Source organism: Pseudophryne corroboree, chromosome 1 (assembly GCF_028390025.1).
Source record: "Pseudophryne corroboree isolate aPseCor3 chromosome 1, aPseCor3.hap2, whole genome shotgun sequence".
Classification (NCBI taxonomy): domain Eukaryota; kingdom Metazoa; phylum Chordata; class Amphibia; order Anura; family Myobatrachidae; genus Pseudophryne; species Pseudophryne corroboree.
This window is the reverse complement of record NC_086444.1, coordinates 253,023,039-253,036,098: the sequence shown is the minus strand read 5'-3', so window position 1 is coordinate 253,036,098 and position 13,060 is coordinate 253,023,039. Positions and strand designations below refer to the sequence as shown.

At 43.6% G+C, this 13,060-nt stretch overlaps 1 protein-coding gene across 5 annotated transcripts in view; it reads right to left on the bottom strand.

Annotated features, from left to right (window-relative positions):
- Window positions 1-1,078: 1,078 nt before the first annotated feature.
- The window catches only part of SRFBP1 (serum response factor binding protein 1), a 376,852-nt gene continuing 364,870 nt past the window's right edge, over window positions 1,079-13,060 (bottom strand). For all 5 annotated transcript variants that reach the window (XM_063964204.1, XM_063964202.1, XM_063964203.1 and 2 more), the window contains 4 exons: window positions 8,622-9,516; window positions 8,028-8,105; window positions 6,426-6,463; window positions 1,079-1,346 (listed from right to left, as the gene is read on the bottom strand). In XM_063964204.1, the coding sequence (XP_063820274.1) occupies window positions 1,168-1,346; window positions 6,426-6,463; window positions 8,028-8,105; window positions 8,622-9,516 (1,190 nt within the window). In that variant the 3' untranslated portion in view covers window positions 1,079-1,167. The remainder of the gene's footprint in view (window positions 1,347-6,425; window positions 6,464-8,027; window positions 8,106-8,621; window positions 9,517-13,060) is intronic.

The following is a 13,060-nucleotide window of genomic DNA, read 5'->3' as shown; positions in this document are numbered from 1 at the left end:
GAGCTGTGAGGGAAAATGGCGCCAGTGTGCTGAGGAGATAGGCTCCGCCCCTTTTCGGCGGCCTTATCTCCCGTTTTTCTGTATATTCTGGCAGGGGTCAAATGCATCCATATAGCCCAGGAGCTATATGTGATGTATTTTTTTGCCATGTAAGGTATATTTATCATGTTTTATTGCGTCTCAGGGCGCCCCCCCCAGCGCCCTGCACCCTTAGTGACCGGAGTATGAAGTGTGCTGAGAGCAATGGCGCACAGCTGCAGTGCTGTGCGCTACCTTATTGAAGACAGGAACGTCTTCTGCCGCCGATTTTTCCGGACCTCTTCGCTCTTCTGGCTCTGTAAGGGGGCCGGCGGCGCGGCTCCGGGACCCATCCAGGCTGGGCCTGTGATCGTCCCTCTGGAGCTAATGTCCAGTAGCCAAGAAGCCCAATCCACTCTGCACTCAGGTGAGTTCGCTTCTTCTCCCCTTAGTCCCTCGATGCAGTGAGCCTGTTGCCAGCAGGTCTCACTGAAAATAACAAACCTAAACTAAAACTTTCACTAAGAAGCTCAGGAGAGCCCCTAGTGTGCACCCTTCTCGTCGGGCACAGAAATCTAACTGAGGCTTGGAGGAGGGTCATAGGGGGAGGAGCCAGTGCACACCAGTTAGTCCTAAAGCTTTCTTTAGATGTGCCCAGTCTCCTGCGGAGCCGCTATTCCCCATGGTCCTTACGGAGTCCCCAGCATCCACTTAGGACGTTAGAGAAATATAAATGCAATTGCATTTGACCACTGCTTCCACTGCTGTTTAGTGCAATACCATTTGGTAAGCTGCTGTAATTTCAGAGCAGCCACAATGTAACGTCATCGGCTGTTGTGGTTTGGTGAGATGCACTAATGTAGGATAGGCTGTAACTTAGTAAGTTTGTTGAAAATGACATCAGAGTCGTCATGTTTCTCCTGCTGGATGTGAACTGTACATATATTAATTACCATCAGCCCTAGTACAGTATATCAGCACAACAATCCAGATTCCACAAATGAATCCTTGAGAATGTGATGTTATTTCCTTCTTCTGACACACAATAAAGAAAACAGAAGACCTTTCCAGAATTATTTTATTGCCATAAAACACCTAAACAGGAATGTGCTGTCCATTTGTTTAAAAGAGGTACAGACTACGATCCAGTTAATCATCAAACACTATCTTTTTCCCTTGGAATACAGCAATCTGCGACTGTGCTTTGCGTTTTCTGCTGGCCTCCCATGAAGGGTGAAGAGTCTGCTCTTGCAAATTACCCTGGGGCTTCACAACTGCCCCTCTGACAGGTTGATGTTTCCGTATCATATTTCTGGACTGTGGAACAGCTACACAGAGACAAAGAAAAGTTATATGTTATTCTAGATACACAATCAGTCAAACATACAGTGTTTGTCTAATGAAATATATTTGAAAATGTTTCACCATTGTGAAAATACTAAACAAGTTTGTTGGATGAGGCCACCCCAAGGTCTAGTGGCATTATGACTTGACTTGCTAGTTTAATAGAGAGTTACATAGGTGAAACAGTTCACACAAACCTTATTAACATTAATGACTTAGCTGTTCATATGGCAACCTCCTTTTGAGATCACCAATTTGTGGCCAGTGCCATTGAATTGTTGGTCGGGAACTTAGTTCCTGGACTAAGTGCTCGGGAACTATTTAATTAACTCCCACAACGATGCCTTTCTCACGTGACAATGCATGTGATTGGCTACATTAAGCAGCTTCTCCTGTGCTAAGGGCTGGAAGCGATCCAGATGCGGCGTGCCTGGCACTCATGACCAGCCTTGAAACCATACGTTACTTGGATTTCTGCTCACAACTCAGGAAGGTTCAAGCAGAAATCCATGATAAGTGCTGCTCAGAGCCGGTCGCACAACAGCTGAATAGCTCTTGACCACTTTAGACAGGAGCAAAATTCCCAGAAACCATTAAAAACCCCAAAGATGGGTGCCAATAATAGTGTACAATATAAGGGCAAATTTAACACGCCCAGAGTGCACATTTACCACAGCTGTAGCCACGATGAGCATGGCTACATCTGTATGTACTGTAGCTCGTTAGTTGTTCTAAGCCTGTGAGATGAAGCAACACATTACACATACAATATCAGCTAAGGCGCTCTAGCATTGTGACCTCTACACTGTATAGAAGGGTTAACAAGTGTTCTCCCAGATAAGCTTATTTGTGAGTTGTAGTACAATTATGAATATTGTGCGACAGGAATTCAACTTTTATACTATCATTGGAACTTATTTTTATGTGTTTTATATATTATTATAAAAAGAAAATGAAAATCAGATGGCCCTCCAGGAACATATGCACACACAGCAACAGCTGTAACTTTTTGAGGGGTGTGGTACAAAATGTTGACCGTTGAAATAGTTTGAATGTCAATATGGTTTAAATGTCGACACTGCCATAATGTCAACAGTTGGTATGTTGACATGACACTTTTAGTGTATTTGAGCCCTAAAACTATCCGCAGCCTAACCTAAACCTTACACTAACATGGACTGTTGATATTGTGCCTGCCGTCAGCCTGAATATCGACATTTTGACCATGTCGCCATTCAGAGCATGTTCCAATAATGACTGCACAACATTTTTGAGGCCTATTAGATCTCTTTTTCAAGCTACATTTACTAGACCTCAAAACGTTAATGAATATATACCTGGAGTGCCATCTGATTTTTAATTACACATATATTCAGTGTTTAGTGTGGAGAACTTGACTGGCCTGCACATAGCCCTGATCTCAAGCCCAATTAACTCCTTCGGGATGAATAAGAACCGACACTGTGAGCCAGGGTCTTATTGCTGCCCAACTGTATTTTGTGCTTACTCAGGTTGTTTTTTAATCAATTTTATTTGAATATCTCAAACAATTAAGTGTGACATATATGCAAAAATAGAAATAACCAGGATGAGTGCAAACGTAAAAATGAAAATAAATAAATAAATCTATACTTAATAGCTTCCCTGTAAAAACAACTTGTTTTGGGTAAAGAATTAGACCACAACCAACTGACATATATGCAGGGGCGGATTGGGATGGAAAACCAGCCCTGGAAATTTATGGAAGCAGCCTTAATGGGTGTGGGGTCTGTTGAGGGGGCGGAATCGATCCTCATAGGGCCTGATTGTATGCAATTGCCGCCTTCCTTGCATCTTTTGCTGTGTCTGAGACCAAGGGTGGATTAGTAACTAAAAGTGGCCCTGTAAAATTTTATAGAAGTGGCCTGACATGGACAGCACAAGACGTGTAACATACTGGGGGAGATTCAAATGTTTGAAAGTCGGTTGGGTGTCTGTTTTTTGAATCTCCCCCAATGTGTAGCCATGGCAGCATCACTGGATGGCAGAGTTACTATACTGCAGAGATGGAATAAAGGCCCGTACACACTGGTCGATATATCGGCCGCTCTCCTGAACGGCCGATATATCGCGGAACCGTCGGCCAGTGTGTTCGGCCGATACGTCTGTGAACTTCGTCGTTCACAGACGTATCGAGTCGGCCCCGCAGCACAGCCGACGGCCAATATATCTACCGATATATTGGCGCGTCGCTGTGTGTGTACGGGGCGGTCGGCCGACCGCCCGTACACATGCTGCGGCGGCCGGCGGTGATTGACAGCTGAACTGGGCGAGCGTGTGTACACGCCCGCCCAGTTCATGACGTCAGTCCCCGACGGATCGGGCAGTGTGTATGCTCAGCACACTGCCCGATCCGTCCATAGATATATCTGCAGATCAATTGATCTGCAGATATATCTATTAGTGTGTACCCACCTTAACAGAATGGGGACAATGCAGTGTACTAAGAGCGGTGGGCTGCCTGTCACGTGGGGGTTGGGCCACATGATATCACACAAAACAGGCCCCACAAACACGTCGGCCTAGCAGGAATCTACCTGGTGAGCCCTACGGCCAATCAGTCCCTGTATATATGGCAGAACTTAAACATCAAGATGGCAATTATATGCATAGTTTATGCATATTTTTTGCATGAAATTAAAGCATACTCTATAAACATTCATATAAGCGTATGCTTATTTTATTTTGAGTGAAGAGAATTGTGGAAGAGAAGGAGGAGTTAAGAACTGTGAGGAACAGCCTGTACAGCTTCTTAGGTCAACAGATTCCTGGCTGATATTGTATGAGGAAAGATGGTGGACAGGGTGCATGTGAGAGAAAAGCTAGTGGCCAGAGTTTCACATGTGAGGGAAAAGTACTGGGGCAGATGGCATGTGAGGGAAAGCTGGCCGGCAGAGGAGCATGTTAGGGAAATAACGGCGGAGATTTTCATGCTGTCATTTTATTCTCACTCTCATTTAAAAGGACACAAACAAAACATCTAAAAAGTGTGTACTGCTGGTTTATTCCAACATTTTTTTTTCTGTTACTCCAAAATTAGAATCATCCTCTAGAAAGCCTGCGTTGGCACTGGCAGCACTGGACAGAAGTGGAGTCTGGACAAAGTTCTGGATCAAACATCAATAAAGACTGCAGCCTTATTAGCCAACCAGCCAGGAGGAAGTAAAGTTATTTTTATTTTACAGAAGTCAAGTCTGTGAGGCTCTGGAGAGGGAGCACTGGGAGTGAGGAGGGTTAGTAGGCTGAAGCCTTGCTTAGGACATCGAGTAATCTTGCATTGGGCTTTGAGCAAGAAAAATGACAAATAGCAAGAGATAAAACTGCAGACTGGGAACGTCAAGCAAGCAGGTGCATACAATGAGTTGAAAATCAACTACTGTGCCAGAGAACAAGAGTTCGCAAAGTTTTTCAACAAAAGAGAACACACCAGAGCTCAATGGGGAGACGAGCCTTTCCATAGTTGAGAGTGCAAGTATCTCTAAGTATTTTGAATATACTAAAGGTTCCTAAACACGGTCCTCAAGGCATCCTAATGGCCCAGGCTTTAAATATACCCATGCTTGGCCACAGGAGACTAACAGATGTGTCCTTCTATACTGTGGCTCGCACAGGGCGCAGCAGAGCGTAGCAAACGCATACACTGAAGTGGATGGGAGCAGTGTGCGCATACCATTCATTCTAATGGGAGATGCTTGTGATGCGTACGTAGCAACACTGTAGTGGGACACTGTAATTAGACCTCAGTCAAACTGATTTAACCATCTGTTCATGAGTCATGGATATCTTTAAAACCTTAACCGTTAGGGTGCCTTGAGGACAGCGTTTGAGACCTCTGTAAATTTCTATTTATATTAAAGAGCACAAAGTATCTTAGTAGTCACTCATTGCCCTATCCTAGCACACAAAACAAACCATGCATTATTTAAATTTTAGGAAAGATTACGGGCAGCGGGAGTAATGAAGGCGGCAAAGTTGGGCGTGGGCTCGTTATGGAACGTGTCTGGTGGTTTGTGTAGGCTATTAATCGACAGTTGTGTAACAGTATGTGAGATTTATTGATGGGGCAGTTTATCTGATGGTTTGGGTCAAAAAACTGAATTTGGGGTTGAGTTTGTGGAAAAAGATTATAAGTCAATTTTAATTATTTTTTGGGGTGAAACTGATTTATTACATGGGAATGCTATTTAATGTCAAGGCTGGTTTTAAGCAGGGAGGCTAATTTATTCCCAGAGTACCATCATTCCAGGATCTAGACCAGCAACAGCATGTATTAAAAACTGCAAAACAGGATAGGAGACAGCAAAATAATCCGACTCAGCTGGGACAGTCCCTATATTGGATGACTGCCCTGCTCAGTCACGACTTTGTCCACACTGTAAGGACAGTTGGGCGGTTTACCCAGCTTCTCATGAAGAGCAAGCTGCATACAACTAGCATTAATGCACACAGCACTGCTCATGTATTTCAAATGAATGGAAAGGATCAGAGAGTGGCCTCACACCGGTTAAAAACATACCCATGCCCCTGGCACTGTGTCCGAATCACAGAAGAATCATAGGTGAGGTGACCTGAGCGGTTACTGTGCTTTCCATGACCCTCTGGTGGCTGACCACACCCCTCAAGCTACTGGCCACACCCCTTCAGTTTTGCACTGCCACACTTTATGGAACCCCTACAACTGCATTCCCCATGTGCCCTTCAAGCGCCAGACCAACACTGAACCCAGTGCCATGTTGATGACAGATATTTCATATGTTTCCACCATGATCCCCATTGCACTAATGTAATACTTAATATCATGTGTGAAATCATTGGCTAAATGAAGTGGTTTTATTCCAAATATTGCTAGTGCTTCATAAGGTAAATTCAAAGAGCTGCCTGTTTAAAATAAGCATCCATTTACAATTAAGCAGGTCATAATCCTAACATTATTACACTAAACATCATGAACATGCAACTATTTATGAACAAGATACACAATATGCACAGTTATGTTATATAAGTTTATGAAACAAAACACATACCAGACTTCTTATTTCTGACAGGTGGTGATTTACTCTCTCTGAAAAAGATATTTGCAACAGTTATCACAGCACTATAACATTAAAATCAGTCTATCGATACACTACTGTAGTGTGTACAAAGGTCCACATGAGTCAGATTTACTGTAAGGAGCAAAAGTGGAATGTGTTTGTGTGTGGAAAACAGGAAACTGGAACCTAATCTCACATTCATGAAGATACACATACAAAACAAAACTGCTGCTCTAATAAAGGTTCCATGAATCATGAGTGGTGGCTCATCAGGATATGCCACACAAACTCTAGTAACGCATTTCACAGGCACACTGCCGGCTTCCTCAGACTGTTTATGCCAATTTGTAAATAGAATCCCTTAAAGATACAGATGTGTCCTCATACATCTAAGCCTCATTACACCATTCAGCACAAGATGCCCGGTGTGAATGAGCTGCCAGGTCCGTGTAACTCTGCCAACGTCGGGCAGAAAATGCATCTAGACTGTGACTAGGACACACGATGAGTCTGTGCTGATTAATTTGATATATGACACTTGTATATTGTGTGTGACTGAGTATGTATAAGTAGCAGAAAATAACTTGTATTGCTGCATTGTACAGATTCAGGGACTCAGTCGCACATGGATATGCTAGTGTCATATATAAAATTAATCAGCACAGTCTTCTCATGCATCCTAGTCATATTACGTTGCATTTTCTGCAAAAAAGACGCCCAATGCTAGAAGAATCTAATGCGACTTGGTGTGCTAAGAGGGGCTGTTTGGTGTGACTGCAGAAAAGATGCATCTACACATCTCTACATTCCATGATCATCTCTTTTTAATTCTGTAAAGGCTGGTCAGAACTGTGCTGACATGGCGCCACCCCATGCAAATCAAAAAAATACAACTAACTTATCAATCATTAGGAACTGTGCCTCAAAGATCTATTGCAATTCTGACAATATGCCTGAAGGCTTGTTCTTATAAAGTCACTCACAGCATGTTGAATTCAAGGCATGTACCAATTCCATGATACTGGCAGATACTAACTGTATTTATGTATCCCAATCATGGGCAACCAAATCCAAGTACTGACTTCCTGCTGATTTTAGGGTATGCGGTCAAGATACCGCTGGACGGAATCCCGGCGGTCGGAATACCGACACCGGGATCCCGACTGGCACAATCCCGACATAATCTCCCTCTGTGGGTGTCCACGACACCCACAGAGGGAGAATAAATTAGTGTGCCGAGCGCAGCGAGGCACCACGCCCGCAGCGAGCCCGCAAGGGGCTGCTTTGCGCTCGCCCCCCTGTCTGGATTGTGCCGGTCGGGATCCCGGTGTCGGTATTCCAACTGCCGGGATTCCGTCTGGCGGTAATACGTACTGATCCCAATTTTAGTGCACAGGCCAGTTTTTTTGTCCCAGGAGCTAAATTACAGATAGCTAGGTCTTTTCTTCCAAACTGAATATGTGAAAATAGGGTTAATTTGGTTTAGTATTTGTCAGTACCTGTGCATAAATGGCTTCCACATGAAATGACAATTATAATAAATCCCTTCCTAATAGTAGTACTTTTAGTATCATATACTGTACCAGCACTTACAAGTATCCAGGTCCTCTGCTGACCATCTTCGGTGCTACTTGGCTTTCTCTATAGCTGGGAGCATTTGCAACAGCGGCTCTAAATAAAATTCATTGTATGGTCAGGAAAAAACCTTAAAATGTGCTTTATCATTAGCAACACTTCCAATATCATCCTCTTTAGGCATTTGTCATTTAGCTTTTGTAACGGAGGTCAGTAGTCATTCAAACTGACTGCTGCCAATAGCAGAATTTTAGTGACTGTATATAAACATTTAATTCAAAAGAATGATGGAAAGAAGTTAGTCAGTATAAAGAGGATCATTAAATAAACATAGCAGCAACACTGCCAAACTATATGAAAACACGCAATTTAAGTATACTCTTGATAAATGTAATATAGCTTACATAGTATATAGTTTTGTATTGTTCAGAGAATTAAATGAGAAGACAAACCATGTACTGTAGGGTTTTCTCTGTAGTGCAATATGGCTTATGATGTGATGTGTTGTGAGTTGTTGCATCTTGTGTGGCTACAGAGTGATCCCACACGCTGCTTTATTGCAGTTCCACTTTTTGTTTATTGTTAAGCAGAAGCCTTTATATAATTTCTTACCTCTTCATATAGGGTGACTTTGGTTTTGTTTCAGATAACGATTTGCAAAAGACGGATTCTAGTTTTACAGTCTTAGGTGCGGCCTTCCCTTTCTGCTGTACTGTACAGCTGGCTGTGGATTTGGTGCTTTTCGGCTGTACTTCCTCTGTTTTAATTTTCCTGTCAGAACAAATTTTATTTGACTTCTTTTTCTTGGTTTGTCTTACTTTTCCGATAAAAAAGTCATCCTCACTGTCACTATCACTGTCATCAAAATCAGAGGGTTGCTTGTAAAACCTTTCCTCTGTGCTATCGTCAAAATATTCCTTATCCTCTTTGTCAGAGTCTTCAATATCGCTGGAATCATTTTCCTGTACAGAGGTGGCTTTCTTTCCACAGATACCTTTTACAGCTTCCTTTCCCGAGATACCTTCTACAGCTTTCTTTCCAGAGATACCTTCTACAGCTTTCTTTCCACAGATACCTTCTACAGCTTCCTTTCCCGAGATACCTTCTACAGCTTCCTTTCCCGAGATACCTTCTACAGCTTCCTTTCCGGAGATACCTTCTACAGCTTCCTTTCCAGAGATACCTTCTACAGCTTTCTTTCCACAGATACCTTCTACAGCTTCCTTTCCCGAGATACCTTCTACAGCTTCCTTTCCCGAGATACCTTCTACAGCTTCCTTTCCCGAGATACCTTCTACAGCTTTCTTTTCACATCGCTTTTTGAATGGTTTCTTTTCTGGTACACTATCCGCAGATTTCTCTTCAGTGCTAACCTCTTGGGCAGTCTGTGAAAGCTTTTCTAGCGCAGCCTCCTGAGGATCACCTTCCTCATGACTCGGAATTCTATCAACAAAATCTGGTACTGTATCTAATGTGTCGAGTTTTGTTATGACACTTCTGATAAGGTCTGAAAATAAAGATTTTAAAGAATCAGTCCTATATGTATGCAGCTTGATTATGAATAAAGTAGCAGTCACAACAGTATATAAGAAATAGAAACCGTCAATATAAAAAGCATCCCATATCTTCAGGGAGAAAGAACAAACAAAATAATGATAGAAAGAAAAACAAAGATCATACTAAGGCAGGTAGAAGAGGAAATGCGAATGTGTCAGGAGACAAAATTATATATTTTTTTTTTTTAACAAATAGCATTTTATGTGGGGCTAAGAAGCTATTTATTGTCTGTGTGTTTATAGATGCGGCAAGAGTCATATCACTGTTTAATGCTGGGTGATTCCACTGCAATTGCGTAGCCTATGTTTTATGTTAAGGCTAAGCACCAAACCATTGCAATACCACACATTTGCTATTGCATCATTGCAAATATATGATATTGTAATGAGAACTGCAGTTTACACTGAAAGACAGGCGTTAGTGATAATAAATATCAACACAACTTCATCTTAAATGAATGAATCTGCAGCAGCTCAATGTCACATGCAGAATAGTGGAAAGCTTTCTTATAGTTCAGTGATGGCTAACCTTGACACTCCAGCTGTTGTTGAACTACACATCCCAGCATGCCCTGCATCAGTTTTAGCATGGCCAAATAACAAAACTGTAGCAGGGCATGCTGTGATATGTAGTTCAACAACAGCTGGAGTGTCAAGGTTAGCCATCACTTTTATAGTTCCTACAGTTCAACAGATTGATAGAGGGTTTTTTTTTTAATTATTAACATTATAATGGACGGGTTTGGGAGTTCTGATCATTTTAAAGTTGTGTGAGAGATATTTATTGATTTTCAATATTTTAGTACAACAGAGAGAGGTGTTTTAATAACAGGTGCATACACACGGAGAGATTTTGGCTATGAGAGATTTTGACTAACTTTTCCCTTGAACTGGCAGTAGGAGATTTTGACTAACTTTACCAGAGATTTTGTCTAACTATGCAAGAGATTTTGGCTATGGGAGATTTTGGCTATGGGAGATTTTGACTATCTCATTTAAATAAGGGGATGAGTGTCATATATAGGACGATTTTACAGGGTGGCTGGTATTTAAATAGCTGAAAGTTAAAAAAATAATTTGCGTGGGGTCCCCCCTCCTATGTAAAACCAGCCTCGGGCTCTTTGAGCCAGTCCTGGTTGTTAAAATACAGAGGAAAAAATGAGTAGGGTTCCCCCATATTTAGACAACCAGCACCGGGCTCTGCGTCCGGTCCTGGTTTAAAAAATACGGGGGACAAAAGACATAGGGGTCCCCCGTACTTTTAAAACCAGCACCGGGCTCCACTAGCCAGGGAGATAATGCCACAGCCGGGGGGACACTTTTATATTGGTCCCTGCGGCCGTGCCATTACCCCCTCAACTAGTCACCCCTGGCCGGGGTACACTGGAGGAGTGAGGACCCCTTAAATCAAGGGGTCCCCCCCTCCAGCCACCCAAGGGCCAGGGGTGAAGCCCGAGGCTGTCCCCCCCATCCGTGGGCGGTGGATGGGAGGCTGATAGCCTTTCAATAGTAATATTGTTCTTTACAGGTGGCCTACAGGTCCCAGCATGCCTGCCCCAGCATGCTGGCACTTGGAGAACCACAAGTTCCAGCATGCCCGGACATAAAGGGCCCACTGGCACCTGTACTCCACCTGTAAAGAAAATATTGGGAAAAAACCACGACACGGTCTTTAAAAAATCCTTTATTAAACTGGGTCTTCACCTGGGAGGCGGCGGCCTTTAAGCTCTTTTGCATGGCCGCCGCCTTCCCAGGGCTTCCGGCGTCTTCACCTGGGGGGGCGCCACCTCCCCAGGGCTTCTGGGGTCTTGCTCCGGCGTCTTCACCTGGTGGGCGGCGGCTGCTAAGCTCTTTTGCATAGCCGCCGCCCATCCAGGACTTCCACGGCGTTTACAGTCTTCAGGAGCTCTTCTCCGCTCCTCCTCCGCCGTCGGACTGAAAGCCGCTGCCTCGCGCTGACTTATATAAGTCAGCGGGAGGGGGCGGGGCGATGACGCGGCGAGCCGTGATTGGCTCGCGGCGGCCATCTTGAATTTCAAAAATGACGCTGAGGCGCCATTTTTGAAACTGGTACCGCTCCGCTGCCAAACTCTGCAAGATAAAGGTAAATTTCCGCCGCCCGCACCGCCGCCGCCCGCCGCCGCCCACACCGCCACCGCAACCCGCCGCCGCCCGCACCGCCGCCACAACCCGCCGCCGCCCACACCGCCACCGCAACCCGCCGCCGCCCGCACCACCGCCGCCGGCAACATCGCTATCGCTGGGAAAAATCGCTGGCCTCTAGCGATTTTAACTAACTTTCCCAGCGACATAGCCAAAATTGACTTGCCTGCACTGACTATTTTTCCCAGCGATAGCGACCTAGCGGGGACGCGCATCGCTATCGCTGCCTGTATACACACGGAGCGATCTGCACTAACTTTCTGAGCGATTTTGACTATATAGTCAAAATCGCTCAGTTATATCGCTCCGTGTGTATGCACCTTTAGTTACTCAATCCTGCTAAATACCCGGATATTATCAACAAGCAGGGGAAATTATTTACTCTACTGTTCTTTCTAGCCTTTTGAACTTCCCCGATGACTGTTGCGTGGATAAAAGATCTACTGTAAATATAAAGATGTACTGTAAATATTTCCTCACTAGAGATTACTACTTTCCCTGACTTACCTTTGAGATCATTTATTTTCTGTTTCTGCAACTGGTTTATGGCTTGTCTGGTTATTGCTCGAGTGTCTGCCTATCAAAGAAAGATCAGTAAAGTCTTAAGATATAAACGTACAAAAGCATCACTAAGGCAAACGTAAACACATGCAGCAAAATAAATGTAATAAAATACTGATAGAAACAACACAATACATAGGGGTAAATTTACTAAAGCTTATAAAATAGAAAATTGGTGATGTTGCCCACAGCAAACAATCAGATGCTGTCTATCATTTTCTAAAAGTCAATAGAGAATTGATAGACAGCATGATTGGTTGCTACGGGCAACATCACCAATTCTGTTTAAGAAGCTTTAGTAAATTTACCCATGTATTGTGTGTGTTTCTATAAGTATTTTATTACATTTATTTTGCTTTGTGTGTTTACATTTGCCATAGTGATGCTTTTGTACGTATACATTTTATATCTCAAGACTTTACTGATCTTTCTTTGATAGGCAGACAACATCGCTGATAACCCCCCTGGAGAACCCTCAAGCTCTGAATATCTGGGGCTCAAAAACAATGCAATCAAAGCCATAGGAGACAAATCTAGATGTAAACAGGGTAATTAGCTCAGAAAGTCTTGCTGTAGAGGAAACCTGTAAGGAATCTTTGCCAGCATGCTCTGAATTAAGCTGTACCACTGCTGGCAAGGCCAGTTTGGAGCTATGAGGATTACTAGCAAAAAACCTCAACAAAACCACTAGAGTATCCTGGTCAACATGGACAGGAGTGGAAACAGGAAGACCCAACGTACAGTCATTGCGTCCACTATTACTGCATGGGG